The following is a 12329-nucleotide window of genomic DNA, read 5'->3' as shown; positions in this document are numbered from 1 at the left end:
AACAGGGTCAAGCAGACAAAAACAAACGACACGGTTTTGGTCTCCAAGAGTACAGTTTGGAGCGTGGGGACACAGGTAATTCAGCAGCAACGGTGAGGGTTAGAAACAGAATAGTGGCTACTTGAAGAGATGGAGAGAAAGAACAGATTCAAAAGACTCTTTCAGGCACAGGAAAATAAGGCATGGTAACTGATCAGATTCAGGACCTGAGGGCAAGACAGGAATCAAGGGTGCTTCCTCGGTTTCTATAAAAGGCTTGATGTCATTTATCAAAATAGGAAATACAAGAATGAGGAGCTGACACCACCTGCTATCCCCATTTCTTCTAGAGACATCACAAATGAATTAATAAGGTCTCCAGACGAAAAGCTTTATAAATCCAAAGAGGCATTACCATGATCATCATCTACTGGACATGCATTTGTAGGGAAAAAAGTTGACTCTGTCAGAATACTACAATATGGAAGCACAGGTTAACACTGTCAGACGAAATCACTGCCATCAGAAAAATTTCCCCAGTAACAACCCCAAATGTGAGAAATGTTGAGTCTATTACCTGTTCTTAATTTTAGGAGACAATATGAAATCCTAGTTACCATTCAAATGTTTGGAAAGCAAGGGCTTCCCTGAGAGATGGAGCCTCAGGAAGTCTGGCACACAGACCTCAGGGAAGGCGTACCTGCCTGCATACTGCCCAGCGACTCATTCTAGCAGAAATCTTGTAGAATTGCACAGATTTCTATAAAAAGACTCCCTAGTCCCTTCTGTCCCAGAATATTAAACACACAGATTGACATTTTAATTAGAATTAGAGGGAAACCTCTTAAAAGAGGCAGTTTTCAAGAAATTAATGATTTTAAAAAAGACATGCTTGATAACTGAAGTGGCTGCTTAACAAAAAATATGAATATGCATACTTTTAACATCATTATTTCCACCCAAAATTTGTATCACACTTTGCAGGCTTTGAAAAGAATGTGGATAAAGTCACAGAATGATACATAGGGTATTAAGGGAATTTTTTTTTAATTTTTAAATTTAATTAATTTTTTTATATAGCAGGTTCTTATTAGTTATCCATTTAATACATATTAGTGTATATATGTATTAAGGGAATTTTTAATGACAACTTTACCTTGTAAGAATGACATAAAAATCAGCCATTAAGCTCTCCCATTGATTGCTACAAATTACTGAGAATACTGATTCTCACTAATCACTGATGGGCAGTTCTGAACCAGGGTGAGGAATTTTTTTGTTACAGATACAGCAAATTCACTGCTCAATACTTCTGTTGAAAACAAACTGGAACCTAAAATTATGCTTTCTATCAGTTACTCAATTCAATCTAATGGTCATCTAAACACTGATCCTGAATTAATACTGGTCATCACAGCTTGGTAACGATATGGAGAAAAGGACACTCATATTATTACTGGTAGGAATGTCTACACACACCCGTTAAGAGGAAAATCTGACATCACAATTTTAAACATGTGTCACCTTTGACCAAATTCCTCAAGAAATACACACCCGGTGGACAAGGATATGTATAGAAAGCTGTTCACTACATCACTGAAAAACTAAAGCTACACTACATGTTCATTAACAGAGGAATGGTTAAAGTATGGGACGTCCATATTATGAAATACTATGGGCACAGTCCTTAAAAAGAATTAACAAATATACTGATATGGAAGGCTGTCTATAATAGAACATGGGGAGAAAGATGGTGGCAGATCTTTAAGCTTACATAGAATGATCCCTTTTTATTTAAAAAAAATCAAAACCATACAGATGTGTGTCATATACAAAATTTATTAGAAAAAGCACACACCAAACCCCCAAGAGTTGTTACTTTGGGGGTGGGACTGTGTGTGGTGCAGGAACTTTCATTTTTTTACCTTACACATCTCTGAATGGTTTGAACTGTTTATGATGAAAAGTTTTATAATTTTAAAATAACTAATGATATTTAAAAGTTATACAATGTTTTTGAAAGGCATACCCAATTTTCTTTTTTATGAGTTAATCTGTGAGATAAATTCACCAAAGATTTCACCTTCAAATGTTAAACTGGTAGCCCTCTGGTACTTTGAGAATATGGAAAACTTTTAGCATGTTACTACAAGATAAGAGTTGACTATATGGCCAACCCCAAAATGAACCATTTAGGGTATGAATATAACACAATATTTAAGTATGGAGCTTAACCAAAGATTTCTTTGGTAGAGGTACTGAAATAATTTCAAAGCTAGGGGTTCCATTGATAAGAAGTGGGAAGAAATCTCTGTGCTAAGACAAAAACTTAACACTAAATGTCAATTTAACTGTGAAAGCAAAAACAAAGAAAAAATTTTAAAAACCCCAACAAGGACGGAGAACCAAATTTAAGCCCCAAACCATGTCCATTAGAAAAAGGCAACTAGCTGTGTTAAATGATCAAATCAAAGAAGAAGAGAGTGGGATGGGGATAGACAGACTAAAGGTAAAAGAATGGGACTAGGAATTCTAAAGAAAATCCCCCTGCAGCTTTCAAAGTGTGATTTTTGCTCTCTACATTGGATCAGAAGACAACTTGAAAGTCAAGTGAAGCCAAAGTAGCTGTGATGATTTTCTCTGGAACCATGACTGCAAATTACCACTTCCCTTCTTCTCGTTCTAAGGACCCAGTCTGGGAAGATCTCCCAGGCTCCACGTTCAATCCTGGAGAACGCCCGGGGCAGTCAACGAGCGAGGGGGGTAAACTGTGAGAACCACACACACTTTCCCTTCAGAGGCTACTCCAGCCAGCAGTTGAGAAAATCTGTAGAGTGGATAGCAGCAACCAACCAGTCTGCAACTGGAAATCCGCCCGAACCCAAATAAAACCTATCTCCCGAGGCCAAACCAAGCAAACCGAGGCAGGGGTAGGGTACTGGCGAGGAAAGAGAGTGGTTAATCCCAGAGTTACAATAACCCACGCACGAACGTGACATGACTCACGCCCACTCGGCAGCGAGCGCAAAGGTGGGAGCTCCAAGCGTGGGACAGACGCCCAGGGAACTTCCCTGGCTGCGGAGGCTATGGCATCCCATTTTCTCTTCCCTCCCCGACAGCCCCCAACAAGTAGCCGCCTCCGACCCCACCCCGTCCCGCTGGGCCCTGCCCGAGGTTCCCTCGTGCTCAGGTGGCCTTAGAGCTAGGGTCCGCCCAGCAGTCAGCGGCACTCCAGGTCGGAGAGAAAGGAAGACACCTCAGAGGCACCGTACTCACCCTCATAACTGACACCCCCAGTTCCGCCACGGTTGCCATCACCGTCCTCCTCTCCTTGGGTAGCAGCCCCCTGTGTCTTGGGAGCAGCCATTACGCGGCTGAGAAAAAAAAGGGAGCGCTGCGGCCAGGCGCGGAACCAATGGAAACGCGATTGGAAATGAACTCCCCATCGACGCGGCGTCTCCTCCACTCCCACGCCGCGCCGTCACTATCTGGGCCAATAGGACGTGGCGAGCGGAACGTATCCCCGCCCCCAGCTGCTAATTCCCCGCCTCATTCCGGGATGGAGTGGCCCAGAACTACAATTCCCAGGGTGCTGCGGGGGCGCTAGGCAGGGGGGGCTGGAAGAGGCGCTGGCGGGCGGGGGTGCGCCCGAGAGTGCCCCGGCGTGTTGGCTTAGTTCAGTGAATCAGAACAATGACTGCGCCTCCGGGTCCCCGGGAGCGCGTCGGAGGACTGTGAATAGCTGCCGCCGGGAGAGCGGCGGGTGGCGCAGCCTCGGCCGCGCGGTGTCAACGCCGGGCTCGGAAGCCTCCAGCGCAGACCTTGCCCAGCGCCCGCAGCCCGCGCGGAGCCGCTGGGCTCCAGCGCTGTAACCGCTACTCGGAAGCTGTGCATTGTTGTGAGTCGGAGAAGGGGCGCGGGGATTCCAAAGCCCGAAGACCCCGGACCCCTCTCTAGCCATGTGGATACCTACGGAGCACGAGAAATACGGCGTGGGTGAGTCTCAGCTGGGCGAACTTTTATTCCGCTCCGGCCAGAGCGTGTGCGTATTTCGCGTCCTTGCCCCCGCGCCCCTCTCTCTCCACCCGGCTGGAAATGCCTAATCCTAGCATCGCGCTGCAGGTTCGGGGCTTTGCCCAGCCAGCTCCGGGCAGAGGGGTGCGCGCCGGGGTCTCGCGCTTTAACGCCGGATGGGCGCTCCAGGCACCGGCTCCCGGAGGGAGCGCTCGGACGGCTGAGGGGAGCGCGCCGCCAGTCCGCCTGCTGCGGGCTCTGCCTGCGGAGTTTGGAGTGGCGACGGGGCGTGTGTATGTCAAGTTGGAAGAAGAGGGCGAACGGCGTTCCTCTCCCTCCTTCTCCTTTTTCCCCAAAGACGGCAAGGGCTGTGACTATTTCCCAGGGTGGAAAGGGAGGCAACAACAATCTCGTAGAGAGAACATCCCCAAAACAGAAGGGAGGCGCAAAACCTTCCCTCTGCCTCCCTTCAACATTCCCGGAGAGCGGAATGTGGCACCGTCCTCGAAAGAGCCGCTCTGACAGAGTCCGGCCCGAGCCTCCCTCCTCTGTTCCATCCCGGGTTACCGAGTGTGTGTGTTGAGAGGCGGGGGGAAATTGGTAAATTTCAACATCTGCGCAGCTCTGCTCTTTGGTCTTTGGAGGGGAACGGGTATTTCAGCAATGTTTTTACTTCTGACCACCTTCTCTGCCCGGGGTGAGCCCGGTGTGGGGGGGTGGGGGTGGAGGACAGCTGTGGAGTGTTAATGGGGAGAGGGAATCGGAAAGCTTGGGTCTTCGAGGCAAGGAGACAGCTCTTATGAAAGGACTACCCAGACACTGGTGTTCGGAGGAAAAGGAGCAGGGTAGCGCTCGCTCTTCTGTGCAAAGGTGAACAACAAAGGACATTAATGTTGACTAATGAATACAGGAGTCTCCCTTCCTTTCCCTCCTTCCATTTAAGGCCGATTACAGTTCCCGTTTTTGTTGTTTGATTTCAGCTGAGTCGCTCCTTGGCAGTTACTCCTTTTAGGTTGCGACTGTTAAGCCAGGCTCTCTGACAAGCCTGCAGCAGCCAAATACAATTATAACCTCTCAGAAGGTTTAACAGAGAAAAAGCATTATGGATTTTACTAACAATCTCTATTTCCTATAATGCCCCGTCCTGCTGATTGGTGTACTTTATTTTTTTTTAATTGGGTATAGAGCTAGTGATTTAGATGATGTGTAGGTATCTGCTTATGTTCTAAATTCATTTTCCTGTAATTTAAAAAATCTGGAAAGCCTTTCCAGGGAGTCATAGTTACAGGGAATTTTTTTTTTTTCCAACTTCGCCTGGGGATAGGACTTTGGAGTCCCCTGAAAGGTTTAAACAAAGTCATTCCTGTATATTACATTAGCTTTCATTCTGGATTTTGACTGGTTAGCAAGACAATAGTTTGTCCAGGACCCACCTTTGGGGAGGTGGTTCCACCTTTCCCTCTCTTTGAAGTGTAAGGGGAGCCTTTGCCAGGCACTCTACTGGCAAGGAGTAGATGTTTCCTTCTCTTCACTTGCCCCTTTTTTGGAGTAGATTACCCCTGGCTAGGAAAAGACATTGCCTTTGCTGAACTGGTGAGGACCTGGAGTGTTCCCTTGTCACCGGGTTATCACTCAGTGCAGGAGGCACAGACACATCCAGTAACACTGTCCCGCTTGGAGTTGATCCCAGATGTTGCTTTCTTCCAAGTGTTAAATTATACAGATTATGGATGGGATTTACTTTCTTGATTTCTTTATGTGCCAGGTCACAGCTGGGGTGCTGTTATCGATTAGTTCTTCTCTCACCTTTCTTTGCAAGCTGTGGGCAGAGGATTAAAACATACTCTGGGATTTCCTGGAATGGCAAACTGGATGTTATCACTCAAGTGTTTTGGGCTGCAACAGACACCTCGCCTTTGGGTGGCTGTGATTTGGTTGCAGAGTAGGGGAGGCGGAAGGATGAGCACACATTTGGAAAAAGGTTGAGTGAGATGAGTGGCGAAAGCGGGTGGAGGGTCTGTTGTGCTCATTTATACAATACCACACATAACATGGAATGTTAACCATCTTTTATTATTAAGTTTTGAGCATTTGGCGTATGAAATGCTTAGCTGTTTTTTAGAATCCATCTGTTAGGTGTGTGTGTGTGTGTGTGTGTGTGGTGAAAATTTTGCTAGGATTCTTATGTGTGTACTTTATTTCTCACCACGGAGAGCACTATTTGTAGCTGCCTATGCTGCAAGTTGTTATTGATTTATTTATTTTTATAAACTTGGTTAGTGTATGTGATTTTCTTGTCTAGTTTTTTATAAATACTAAGGAAAAGATATTTTATGGGCACAAGTGTTTGGTTGATATCAGGTGTAGTAGTAATTCACTTTCCTCATTCTTTGAAATAAATTGGTCTTTGTGACTTTGAGTGCCTGAAGTTTCCATGCAAATTGTATATTTCTAATATACTTCTTATCTACCATCAATTATGTGTGAGATAATTATGTGTCTTTATATATTAGTGTTTCAGTTTCAAGCAACATATTGTAAACATGGATAAAATGACTTAAATTTCATACCTGTAGTAAGGTGTACCAGAGATAGAAATTCCTTTTCAAACCTGATGTGTGGGCACTATCTCCTCCATTTAACTGATGAATAGTCTTAAAACAATGTGTACATAGTCATATACCTAAGTGTTCTAAGGAATTAGACAGGTATAGTGATAAAGCTAGAGTCCTGATTGATAGGGAACCTTGTCTCTTTAAAAACATGTTAGTAGGCACAATGATAGGCATATTTTATCTTGGGAGATTCTGTTTAGCTTTTGGTCTTAGTCTAGACAATGCTGCCAGCTGTGTGACCTTAGGTAAGTTGCTTAACTTTTCAGGGTCTCAACATCATGGTCAAATGATATCCAAGGTCCTTCCCAGTACTAATTCTGTAGAGCTCTTCCAAACAAGTGTGTCCTTTGGTAAGAAAGACATTTCTATTGTGTCAAGATTGTTATGAGAAAGACACTTTTGCTGTGACACATCCCACATGGTTTTCAACTAAGATCACAGGTAAGCAAACTACCTGGTAAGCTGCCAGAACCAAGGTGATGGTTGCTTGCTTTTTCAGTCTGTTTGATTCTCCAGCAGGAACTCCGTGGGCAATGACTAAAGCATTCTTGATCACCTCTTCGCAACTTTCCTCACGCCCACTGTCTGCCTTCTGCCTGTCCTCATCTGTCATACCCTCTGTCCCCTCCCTTAAAGTGGTGGGAATTAGTCACCAAGTTAGGACCATTGCAGATCTGTTTCTATATTCATTTGCTCAGCAGGCATTCATGTAGCATTCCCAGGTGAGCCAGTAGCCTTACTGAGCTGCAAACTGCTCCTCTACATCCAGCCAGATGTTTTACATGTGTGAATCCAGTTAAGCTTAGAGGGGGAATATGGGCTGGATTGATCACTGCAAAAAATCCATGAGGCTTACAAGAAACAAAACTCAGAACAAGCTGATCTGAAGGTCATGGATGTCATTTAAAAAATGAATTATTATAGTACCAGTATCACTGAGTACTCACAAACATTCCTGTCCTCCATTTATCCTGAAGTGCTTTTTGAACTCATCCAAGTAGGAATTCTGTTCCTTTTTAAAGCCCCTTATATTTTTAGGAGGAGAGGTACCGTCTCTTATTTACACAGGATCTTTAGAATGTCTTTTCCTTCAGAAGCGTGCTTTAATGGTAGCCTGTGTGGGAGAGTTATGAGGGAGTGTACCTTTCCTCTTAGCTGTTTTCAGTTTGTTAGCTAGCAGCCTTAAAATGTTTCCTATTTGTGGTACTGTGATGTGTGCAGATAACATGTGTAGCTAGATAAAGATGTGCTGCCTGGAATTGTTTGTGGCATTTAGAGCCTGGCACAGGATTCTAAACTTTCAGTGAGAAGCAAAGAGGAGTGATTTATACCTCCAAGTAAAGTACCATTGAAGGGCTGTGCAGACAGTGGGATGGCAGCTGACGTTCTTGATCTGGCCTCCTGTGGGAATAGCCAATAAACGTTTCCCCCTTTTGGTCATTCTCCTAAGTGATGATTCTTTCATGAGGCCCCATAGTAACACAGAGATGCTGCCTTTCTTCTTTAGTCTTGTTTTTTCCCCAGAGGCTGTATGGTAAGTACTACAAAGGAGTTAATAAAAATTTCAAGAAACTTAAGGCTTTCCTGTCTCTAGCTCAATTTCTTAGGAGACTCATTTTCAGAATTATCTTTGTTACCGTATGTCCAAATTTCTAGCATAGTGACTTTATGCTGTTAGCATATATAGCAGAGAAACATTAAACTCTAAGGAAACCCAACCAAGATGCTATAACCTTACCATATTAATACAATGTTTAATAGGTAAAAAAATGTTGTGAAATTATTTTACTTGGGTCTGCTCTCTGAAGTAGAATGATAACTTCCATTTAAGACATGAGGAAACAACTTCACAGAAGTTAAGTGACTTATAGGCATACCTTGGAGATATTGCGCGTTCGGTTCCAGACCATTACAATAAAGCGAATTATCACATAAAGCAAGTCACACAAATGTTTTGGTTTCCTAGTGCATATAAAAGTTATGTTTATACTATACTGTAGTCTATTGAGAATGCAATAGCGTTATGTTTAAAAAACAATGTACATACCTTAATTTAAAAATACCTTATTGCTAAAAAAAAAAAATGCAAACCATCGTTGCAGGGTGGCTACAAACCTTCAATTTGTAAAAAAAAAAAAAAATAATGCAGTATCTGGGAAGCACAATAAAATGAGATATGCCTGTACTCTAGATCAGTGGCTTTTAATCTTGTTTAACTGTCATCCGTAATAGGAAACACATTTTATTTCCTGAGACCACCAACACCACCCCACACACATATAAGTGAAACAATATTTGCTCATACTTTCTGTGATGTTCTATTGTTTTTCATTTTAAAATATATATACAAATATCAAATCATTATGTTGTATACCTGAAACTAATATAATGTATGTCAATTATACCTCAATAAAATAAATTTATTTATAAACTTAAAAAAAGAAAGGTTGTCATTAATGTAATGACTCATTCATGGGTCCTGACCCATAGTTTGAAAAGCGCTGCTCTAGATACCACATTTGTGAAACAGGAAGGACTGGAATTAGACCTTGTTGGGTTTCTAGTTAAGTTCATTCATGATGTTGTTGTTGCTTTTTGGCAAATGTGTATTTGTGTTTATTTTAACTTAAACTTTAATCATACTTTTTTCTTTCAATATAAGTCAAAATCTGTCTTTTTATATAATATTTCTCATTTACGATGGAACAAGTATACAAAGCCATCAGATACATTGTATAAATTGTCTCTTTAACATTACATGTGTCTTTCTACTAGGATCTTTTTGACAAGGGCTGGGATCAACTGCATAATGACCAATTTTGGATTTTTCTATATAATTTCCTTTGACAGTGATCTCTGGCCACTATAGCAGAAGAATAAATATAATAGATCTAATGAGCTTGCCAATTGTAGGGTTACCAGCACCATTCTTTTCTACCCTTTTACATATTGTTGACCACTAGTAGAAGAAACAAGGCAGCTCATGTAACTTGTTTTCTTAAAAATCTAAACTGGTAAGCTTATTTGGTCAGAGTATATATAATATTAAAGAATAAAGAAGTAAAGTTCCTCAAGCCTATTTTTATTTAAGCAATTTAAATGTACTTAAGGAACAACTGTTTTACTTTCTGGCATTTAAAAAAAATGTGTGCTAAGATACACTGGATATTTACTAAGTAAATAAGAATCACCAAAAATAGTGTTAATGCCTTTTGGTGACAAAGTTGCAGTAAAACTGATATGCATTACCCTGCTGGTTGTATTGAATATTAATGTGATCCTTTTGGAAATGAATATATGTATTTAATAGCCTTTGTGGAGCACTCTCTATTTGCCAAGCATAGTTCTGAGAGCTTGTCATGTGTTTTCTGTCTAATCCTCGTGACAGCTCCATGAGGAAAGGTTCAGTTATCACTCATATTTTACAGGAAACTGAGTCATAGAGAGGTTAGGTAACTTGTCTGAGGTCACACAGAAATGGTGGAACTAGGATTGGAACCCAAAAAGTTTTAGACTGAGCCTGCTCTCTTAACCACTATTCTGTATTGCCTAACATGACAGTCATTAGGAGGAGTTTGAATCAGTAATCCCACCCCTCAAAGTTTACATGAAAAAAAAATCAATAGGGACACAACACTTTATGCACAGAGTTATTCCTTGCCATGTTGTCTGTGAAACAACATCAATTCCAATACAGGAATACTTTAATCACTTCTGATTATCAGCACAGCAGGGTATTTATAGTCAAGAAATGGAATAATTCCATAAATAATGCTATTTCTAAAATACATTCCAGGTATGTAGTGTCAAGTGACAAAATAAATCAAAGGAAATACAGACAGTGATTGAAACTACATAAAATGTGTAGCATTATAGAGAAGATGTAGTTAATGTGTAGCATACAGAGAAGATGTAATTAATGCACAGATGAGAATTGTTAGACTATAAAGATTACCAGCAAATTCTTTTTTTAAGAATTCCTTTTGGTTGGAAATATGAGCAATATTCACACATACTGTTGCTTTTGGATGACAGGGGTGGCATAAAAATGATCTAAGAGAGATTATTGCGGTAGATGAGGTGAGAGATAAGTACCTGAACCCGGTGAGCCATACTGCATGGTGAAATGTGGATAAATCTAAGATGTTTAAGAGATGGAAACAACAGTAATTGGATGTGAGGAGTTAGGGAAAGGAAGAAATTTAGTGTCTTCCTGGTTTCCAGCTTGAACAACTGGGTAAACATAGGTGCTGTTCAACGACAGAGACGTTTTTGTAGGTGGGGAAGGTTTATGGTGTAAGATTAAGAGTTTGTGATGGCCTAGAGTTGTCCATACTCATCAAACATTCAGGTGGCGATATCTGCATAGACAGGAATAGGATATCACTCTGGAGCAAAGCAGAGAAGTTCTAGACTAAAGAGCATGATTAGAGAGTCATTTAGTTTGTGTGTGATGACTGAAGTGATCCACTTTATTAACTGTATTGACTTTGATTATGTAGTCAGCTTGTCTAAGTTTTAAAGTGACAGGTCCTAAATTTTCAAAGCGCAGTCATCTTGAAGCACTTTATTAATATGGGTATGGGGACTGTAAAATAAGAAATATTAGTTGTCCATGTGGAGTTGGTAGGAAACTAGATTTTATGGTCTTTTCTTGCTTCCCATTAGTGCATTGCCTGGTTAAGGCATAAGTTATTTCTATTTCTGTGACAGTTCTCTCCCAAGCAAATGTCTCGTGCCAGATTGTGCATGTTTGTGAGATTTCCCCAACAGAATGTTGAAAAACAGAAACCACAAATAATATTTCAATAAGCAAGATTTATACATCCCTCAAACAGCATATAGGTGTCTATACACATCCACAAATGGGAAAATGCTCAGATATCCAAAGCAATATATTTGTGCATACAGACTGTGTGTGTGTGTGTGTGTGTGTGTGTGTGTGTGTAGTAAATATGTAATAACTCTTAGGAACCCCAAGGTCAAATTTAGAATTCTTAAAGTTATACCACTGTACTCCTGAAAACTATGTGATTTTAAGTAAGGGATACCAGCTTAAGATAGCATTAGGCTCCCTTCCCCTAATATAGCCTGCATTACTTCCCACGGAAAGATCGATAAACGTACGCAAAGAGGCAAACATTGATAATATTAGAAATGAAGTCTGACAGAAAACCTATTGCCAAAATTTGGGAGGAATTTCTCCAAGGCAGGTAGAACTGCATTATGAAAACCAATTGGTGACTTCCCTCTGCTTTCCCTCATTAAGCAGAGCAGCCTCAGTGACCTGGGCAGGAAGACCGTTGCCCCTCCCCACTGTCACCACCTTCGAGGCCAGGTCAATACATTCAACTTGGTGTGTGTCCTTTACCGCCTGAGGCCTCTATGGTCCTTCTCGTTCCATCTCATCTTTGTATTTTCTTGAGAGATGGCCACTTGGAGAAACAGCTGGGGCAGGAAGGTGGGTGGTTGGGTGCGTGGAAAGGAGTCTATGGAGAATACCATTTTGTCTTTGACAGGTGTACTGCGGTCTTCGTAAAAAATGTGATTTTATAGGCACCTTTGAAGTACGACAGTAACAAAGCATGCTGGATTTTATAGTTTTGCTTGCAATCTATTGGTGACAGAGAAAAGCGTGGTGGGATAAGAGATAATCTTGTCTGAATTGCCAAAAACCATGGTCCATGGCACCTGATGACTCATCACTGGGAACTTGGCTTG

At 41.7% G+C, this 12329-nt stretch overlaps 2 protein-coding genes across 5 annotated transcripts in view; one reads left to right on the top strand and one right to left on the bottom strand.

Moving 5' to 3' along the window:
• Nucleotides 1-3391, bottom strand: part of ZNF277 (zinc finger protein 277) — a 113180-nt gene extending 109789 nt beyond the window's left edge. For 2 of the 4 annotated variants that reach the window (XM_061197940.1, XM_061197942.1), the window contains exon 1: nucleotides 3256-3371. In XM_061197940.1, coding sequence (XP_061053923.1) covers nucleotides 3256-3294 — 39 coding nt within the window. In that variant the 5' untranslated portion in view covers nucleotides 3295-3371. Of the gene's footprint in view, nucleotides 1-3255 lie in introns of all 4 variants that reach the window. The other 2 variants (XM_061197941.1, XM_061197943.1) reach the window with 2 other exon arrangements.
• A 357-nt stretch (nucleotides 3392-3748) lies between these two features.
• Nucleotides 3749-12329, top strand: part of DOCK4 (dedicator of cytokinesis 4) — a 475175-nt gene continuing 466594 nt past the window's right edge. The window contains exon 1 of the mRNA XM_061197939.1: nucleotides 3749-3975. Coding sequence (XP_061053922.1) covers nucleotides 3939-3975 — 37 coding nt within the window. The 5' untranslated portion in view covers nucleotides 3749-3938. The remainder of the gene's footprint in view (nucleotides 3976-12329) is intronic.

Source organism: Eubalaena glacialis, chromosome 8 (genome assembly GCF_028564815.1).
Source record: "Eubalaena glacialis isolate mEubGla1 chromosome 8, mEubGla1.1.hap2.+ XY, whole genome shotgun sequence".
Taxonomy (NCBI): domain Eukaryota; kingdom Metazoa; phylum Chordata; class Mammalia; order Artiodactyla; family Balaenidae; genus Eubalaena; species Eubalaena glacialis.
This window is presented reverse-complemented; position numbering and strand designations above follow the sequence as displayed.